At 40.7% G+C, this 7,224-nt stretch overlaps 2 protein-coding genes across 6 annotated transcripts in view; one reads left to right on the top strand and one right to left on the bottom strand.

Moving 5' to 3' along the window:
* The window catches only part of dnajc6 (DnaJ (Hsp40) homolog, subfamily C, member 6), a 50,763-nt gene that overhangs the window by 4,036 nt on the left and 39,503 nt on the right, over nucleotides 1-7,224 (bottom strand). For all 5 annotated transcript variants that reach the window (XM_014014296.1, XM_014014295.1, XM_014014292.1 and 2 more), the window contains 3 exons: nucleotides 6,872-7,207; nucleotides 5,957-6,105; nucleotides 5,131-5,307 (listed from right to left, as the gene is read on the bottom strand). In XM_014014296.1, the coding sequence (XP_013869750.1) occupies nucleotides 5,131-5,307; nucleotides 5,957-6,105; nucleotides 6,872-7,207 (662 nt within the window). The remainder of the gene's footprint in view (nucleotides 1-5,130; nucleotides 5,308-5,956; nucleotides 6,106-6,871; nucleotides 7,208-7,224) is intronic.
* On the top strand, nucleotides 1,365-3,901 carry LOC106521648 (uncharacterized; the record flags this gene model as incomplete). Its single annotated transcript, XM_014014297.1, is given in 3 exon segments — nucleotides 1,365-1,556; nucleotides 2,639-2,673; nucleotides 2,761-3,901. A coding segment is annotated over 1 exon segment (1,048 nt), but the record flags the coding sequence as incomplete, so codon positions are not given.

Here is a 7,224-nt window from a genome sequence, read left to right as displayed (position 1 = left end):
TGTTTTACTTGTTTCCCTGCTGTTCAGCAGGTCTTCAGAAGATTGTTAATCACTCATTCATTCAAACCAGGTGTGTCAATTTATCAGTTTATACAGGAGAAATGATTGCAGTATTATTAGCCATACTAGGCAGAAGAAGTAAAACCTATAAAAGCTATAATCTGTTCAGACTCAAGTTCAGTTTTAATGAGTATAAAAAACAATCGCTCAGACAGCAGGCCAGACGTTTTACTAGAAATTAGTCACACACTATTCAGAATACAAAGGACGGGGTTAACTGTTGTTTTTCTCTGGGTACCAGCACATACAGTATAGGGGTAAGAGGAAACGAAAAAGCAGATAAAATGGCAAAGAAAGCAGTTCAAAGTGACATTAACATTATAATTAAGACAAGTAAATATGAAGCAAGAAGCATAATTAAAGAAAGATTGAAGAAAGAGTGGCAGAAGAGATGGGAGAGAGATAACAAAGGGAGGTGGTTTTATAAGATTCAAAGGAAGGTAGGAGAAACGAGAGCTGGAAAAAGGAGCAGAAAAGAAGAAAGAGTGATAACAAGGTTGAGATTCGGACATACACGACTTAATTATACACTTTTTGCAATACAAAAACATAATACAGGGAAATGTGATTATTGTGGACAAAATGAAACCATAGAACATGTTATAAAACAATGTCAGAAGTACAAACAAGAGAGACAATTTATGATAAGACAGTTCAGAAACATTAAGGAAAGGTTTGACATAATTGACACATTACAAAGGAATTTAGGGAGCAAACATATACAAATCATGATACGATTTTTGGAAAAGACAAAATTGTTTAACAGAATTTGAGTTTGATAGTATTTTTTGTATTTATTCATTCATTCATTTATTTATTTTCTTTGAATAGATAACTTTGAAAACGTAAATAGAAATACAATAATAGTAGTAGTATATAAATAATATTAGTGAAATCATCTTGAACCACACTCCACACCAGAAGGTGGCGGTAATGCACACCTTCAKTTTATTGCCAACCGCCATTAAACACCACAAGAAGAAGAAGAACCAGGTGTGTCAAATCAGGGAAACCTCTAAACATGCAGGAAAGGAGTTCTTAGAATCACTGCTTTAATACATATCTGATTTATTAATTTACAAATAAATGGCAAAGAATCAATGGCTTCCAGAGGAAATGCTAAAAAACATAAAACCAATATTATATTTTGAAAATGTCTCACTGAGCTCAAAGAAGCTTTTGAGGTGTTGGTCAACATTTAAACAGAGATTTTTAGATGTTTCCCTGACTTGACACACCTGGTTTGAATGAATGAGTGATTAACAATCTTCTGTAGACCTGCTGAACAGCAGGGAAACAAGTAAAACATGCTGGATAGGAGTACTTGAGGACCAGGGTTGGGAAYCACTGCACTACAACACGATGCAYAAAACTAAATATGAGAAGTTTTACTGAAGTTGCAAGTACAWAAACAAAAGCAACTTTTTACCAGAACCACAACCACGCAGGAGTCTGCACTCAAGGCAACGTATGTCAGTGCAAATCTGCTCGCTAAAGTAAGTGTTTACTTTTGTTTGTTTGCTTCATAGGTTTCGTATTTAYGCACCTCCACGTYCTACCTACATTAAACCAAGGACTGRMAGAGCTTTTAGCACCAGAGCCTCTTCCAGAGGAGACCTAGAAATCCCCCACAGGAAAACAAACTGTTCTGTCAGAGGACATCACAGCCTCCCAACAAACATAAGGCAACGTCCCAATCATGGCACATGTAAAAAGCTTAAACCGTCTCGGTTCCCAGTCAGGTRCTCACTTTGACAAATTTTATTGTTGTCTGAAAGTGTGTTTATGCCTGACATTGTACGTTGTAGTTTTGAGTTGTTTTGTCTTCCTGCYTCAAGACTRCAGATGTAAATTAGCAACTGTGCTACAATCTGGCTTGTTATGTAAATTGCCCATCCCTGTCRTAGGCCTTTAATTTGCATCGAGTGCTGATGAAGATCTGAACAACCAGACAATTTAACAATCAAATTGTGACATAATCACGTCTCACTAAGGAAAGGGAAACTCACAGTGGGTAAAAAGGGCTCAGACTGTTCAGACGAACAGGACCAGAATCCTCATTTTTAAACATTAAAATAATTTTTAGCCTTTTTTTAATGTCACCTAATTACCGTACGCCTTTTTATTCTCTGAGCTATGGGTTTTCTCCTGGTACTAAAATAATGCATGTTGGGTAAACTGGTTGATGGTCTCTTGTGTTGTTCTGTGATGGACTTACGACCCGTCCAGGCCGTCCCMCGCCTCTCAAACATTAACTGCTGGAGATAAGACACCAGCTTCCCCATGACCAGGAAAGRCAAAAGCTGGTAATAAAAATGGATGTCTTCAGATACTGTGTTCTGTATTAAGTAGCAAAAAAAAAAAAATGTAAGGATGTAATATTGTAGAACTCTTTATCAGCACATGGAAAACTGATGATAATGACTGAAATCCTGATGTCCTGCACTGACTGATCAGTTCACATTGATTGATTGATTCACTCTTTGATTGGGATCATCCTGGGAGGAGGGCTGCTCTTTTGTTCAGTTACAAAGAAGGGGRGATATATAAGAAGCAGCGTTTCATTTGTTTCTTGCAGTTCAGCCAGAACAGATCCGTCAGCAGAAACTACAGGTAAAAACATGCTGCTATCTGATTTTAGGACTGAAAACTGTCGATGTTATCTCTAACAGAAATAACTGAGTTCCTCATGTTTTACAGATACTGTGTGCTTCTCTAACTCTGGTCGAAGGCGCTGATGTTCGACTCGTGTCACATGAAGTGACTTCACCAAACCAACAAGTCAAAGACAGAATGTCTATTCCACTTCATCTGCTGGTTCTGATCCTGGTGGAGTTTGTCACAGGAGACCCACAGGAAGTAAAAACGCCCGACCCAAAAAGAGACGACACCAACGTTTTCCTGACGATGGCGTGGCAAGTAGCCCACCACCTCCGTCCCAAGTCCAGCTGCTACGTGTGCGGTCTGATGCCCTACACGGCTGGAGAAGGTCTACCCCTCATGGCCTTGCCTGCTTCTGACTGCGACACGTGTCACCTGATGCATGTCAAACGCCCCAAGACGTCCTCTACCCTCGAGTGCCCGGGAATCAAAATGAGACCCCTCCACTGCTCCGGACAGCAAGGAAACTGCAACAGGTGTTTGAAAACGCCCAAACCAGTTCCCATCCTGGTCATCCCTCAGAAGTTCACTTGGTGTTTGGAGAACAACGGCAGCACGCCGGTGGGACATTCAGACTGCATGCGTACCTTTAAATGGGGTTCTGGAGAGACCGAGTCCGACTGGGAACAACTGGTTTCTGTTCCTCACCAGTGTATGGACGCAGCGGGAGAGATTCGATTCAAAGCTTTGGCTCGTCGCACCGCTGACTGCTCCATCTCCTCTCCTGTCGGGATGTACTGGGTCTGCGGGAGCTTTGCGTACCCGTATCTCCCGGTGGACTACAACGGACGCTGCGGTTTGGGATATGTGGTCCCAGCCATGAGAGTCTTACAGTCTCTGCCGAACAGGCCGAGTGTTCGCCGAGTGCGCCGTGGAGTTTCAGACGTGTTTGGGACTCATTTTCAGTCACCTTTTAAGAATGTACTGGGTACACTTCTTCCTTTTTATGGAATCATGTCTGCATTAGATCAAATAGCAGATCTGTCCCACGCAATCGAAGCCATAGCTAACTCGACTGGACGGGCTCTCGCGCTCTTGTCAAACGAACTGGCCTCTGTCAGACTGCTGGCTTTACAAAACAGAGCAGCTCTGGACTTCCTGTTAGCCGCTCAGGGGGGGACCTGCGCTGTTATCGGTTCTGAATGCTGCACTTTCGTGCCTGATTATAATGTCACAATTCATGAGATCATCGACCACCTTCAGGAAACGGCTACATCCGTTCACCAGGATCAGAGCTCCTTATTTGACTTTTTAAAGCCGGCGTTTGCATCTCTCAGCGTTCAGGTCATTAAGGTGTTGCTCATTTTGGTTGTTTTGATCATGTTTTTGTCATTTTTTGTAGCATGCATGAAGAAATTCTTGTGCAACATGAGTTAAAGTAGACGTATYGTGCTTTTAAATCTTGTCAYATTTGAATCATTCAGTTGGGGTCTATAGTGGACCTACAATGCTTTGGTCTGAATTACTCATTATTGTAACTCCACAAGCCCCTCTTTCACCCTTTTTCTGAGGTGTGTCTCAGATCAACTCAATTTGGGGCWGTCTCTTTAAAACTAAACRAGGCGCTTCAMACCCCSCACACCTCCAGCTTCCAAATCGGTCTGTTCTCCAGATCTTATTTGGTAGTTTCGTTGCAAATAATTTGACGTAGAAGTTCAGACATCATAGAAAATACAGAAAACTGAATGGGTTGAATATGACMCAAATAGAATATACAGATATCTATGCAGCACCAGGAGAGACTACATAAMATTTTCTGCACTCCTAGAGACTCCAAGTACACAACAAAAGGCTAAAAAAATAGTGGATTTTGCATGAAATGTCCCTTAAAGGAACAAGCAAATCCTACTAGATTGCTTTTAATTAACAATGATAATTTTGTCAATGTGAAATCTTCATCAGAAAGCAAATACTAAAAAAGCACTGTGGTTTTCTTCTTTTTTATTGTTGTATTGACTTGTATTATATTGTTGAGTTACCATAACAGAATGTTGTGTAAATTTGGCTGTAAACAGTAAAATTAGACTGTACATTGTATAATAAAAATAAACATGAATGTAGAGAAGGAAGAAAAAAAATGAGTGTGTTTTGTGTTGTGGTTGATCACGTAGGTTTAGTTTTTAAAAGAAAATGTAAGATGATTTTGTTTTAATTTTTTAACATCATGGCTGGAAGAAGACTGAAAACTTGCTAAATCATGTTTGACTCACTCAATTTGACCTTTTATAGAAGWTTTTTACTCTAAATGTTGTGATGTTGCCTCGTTCACTTTAATATTTGATAATTTGTAAATTATCTGATTTGAATCTACTAAAAGTTCAGATATTCTCATCTTATAAGCTCTCAGAAAGATTTGAAAAAAATAATTTCTCTTTTAAATTTTAGTTGACGTGTCATTCTTTGTCTCACCTTGTCTGGGTGAACAACCAGAACTGCTTTGCGGTAGACCTTCTTGACCTGTTCCGGGGTAACCAGGTCAGCCATGCCCACAGGYTTCCAGCGTGTCTCTCCCTCCCAAAGCACAGTGTGCATGGTGGACAGCAGGGCGCGGATGTTACGTTCCTTCCCCTCAATCCAGTCCAAAATCTGGGACACAAAGACATTTTGGCTCTGGTGAAATGTTGAATGAGCCAAATTTTGGTCACTGGAGACCTACATTTGTTGTTTCATTATTTCTGGGCAACAGAAAGRTCTTGTCGATGTCAGTTTATTTATTTAGCACACAAAAACAAAAGGAGTTGACCAAAGTGCCTCACAATTYGCCCAAATAAGCAAAACAACAGAGAAACACAATGTTCAAAAATAAGCACAATTAATATAAAATACAGAAATATAGCATAAAACCATCAGCTCTAAAAGAATGTCAAACTCTGCCAGAATCAAAAGCCAGGGAGTGACCAGTAAAACTGAATTTCTTAAGCAAAAATGGAAATGAATCTTGTATTTYCTAAAAATGGACCCCAGAGACAACATATAAAGATTAAAAAGCAGAGGSCCTAGAATAGAGCCTTGAGGGATCCCAYKTATCAGACGAAATACAGAAGAGGAACATTCCCCTAAAGGAACAGAAAATGTCTTGTTCGTCAGGTAAGATTTATTCCAGGATAGAAGTTAGCTAAATGCTTTTTAGGTGCACTACCTGCAACTTACTTCTTGATGAGCTGCACTGGATACACAAACTCAAATGTAGTAAAATTTTATTTACGTTCATTTTTGTTAAAAAAAATGTTCCTGCCTTTATTTTCTCAGGGTCCATCTCTTTGGCCATTTCCTCTTTCCTCATTTCTGCTATAGTCCTGGGTCCTTTCTTCTCTTTGGTCCCTGAAAATCCCTGACCAGACAGCAGGTCATCGAAGTTAGCCTCTGAGGCTCTGGGTTTTGGACCTGGTACAAACAAAACAAAAATATAYATTTTTAAAATGCACRCAWTTAATATGAGACAATGTAATGCAGCAAACCATGTAAAAGTAAAAGTAGCCATCTATTTTTAAACTTGTATTAATTAATGCATGGACCTTTTCACRGATACGATCATTTTTGCCTAATGCAAAACATCACGGTCCAGTTCCAGTGTGTGAACTGAATGACTGGGAAAATTGGCCATGGAGATTGCTGTGTCGTGTATTACTAATGGGTTAGAATATATAGAATAATGAAAACATAGGTCTCCTAATATAATATACATCTAGCTCTAAATATCTTGAGCAATCTTGGCCGCATATAATATTTGCCGAAATATCTACAGACTACTGATCCCAACATTTGAGCAGATTAAAAGTTCTGGACAAGTTTGTCCTTTGTCTGATTACAAGTTGGTACATTAAGAACCAAAACAAATGTTTTAAGCTGCACAACAGTCCAATATTTAAAGTTTGAGAACCCGTTCCATCATTGACTTTTCTTTGAGGTTTTTTTTTTTGGATCCATCCAAAAAAAAAGGACTTTTCTTTGAGTTGCTCCCAAACAATCCCACAAACCATTGCGCTGCGTTTCCAGCACTAAACAGTATCCGTGAAAAGATCCAGTGTTGCTGCTCATCTCACTTGGCCGCCACTGTTGGAGCCCAGTTGCCAACTTCTTCGGTGGGAGAGGATCTGTGTTGACTACATGTTTAACTGTATCACACCTAGAAGACTTTTCTCACTCTTACCCACTCCAGCCTGTGGTTTGCCCGCTGCGCTGGGAGAACCTCCTCCCATCGCCGAGAAGCTGACGTTGTAGTTGGGTCGATTTTGTGGCGATGTGTGAGGCATGGAGGTGTGGCTGGGGCTCGGCTTTGGTTGGCTGGCGGGACCCTGTCCTTGGGCTTGCCATCCGCTGCCCGCTCCAGCGCCAGCCTGCCACGAAGAGAAGTTAGCTCCTGTGTGGGGCTGCCACCCTCCTGCGTGCTGGGGAGATGGCGGCGGCCGTGATGGGGAGCCCATGGGTGGGAAAGAAGGGGTTGTTCCTGTTGGAGTGGTGGGCTTGCTGGAGAATCCAGAACCTCCTGATAATGATAATAAT

The sequence above is a fragment of the Austrofundulus limnaeus genome, unplaced genomic scaffold (genome assembly GCF_001266775.1).
Source record: "Austrofundulus limnaeus strain Quisiro unplaced genomic scaffold, Austrofundulus_limnaeus-1.0 Scaffold113, whole genome shotgun sequence".
Classification (NCBI taxonomy): Eukaryota; Metazoa; Chordata; class Actinopteri; order Cyprinodontiformes; family Rivulidae; genus Austrofundulus; species Austrofundulus limnaeus.
The sequence above is the reverse complement of the archived record's forward strand: the minus strand, read 5'-3'. Positions and strand labels throughout refer to the sequence as shown.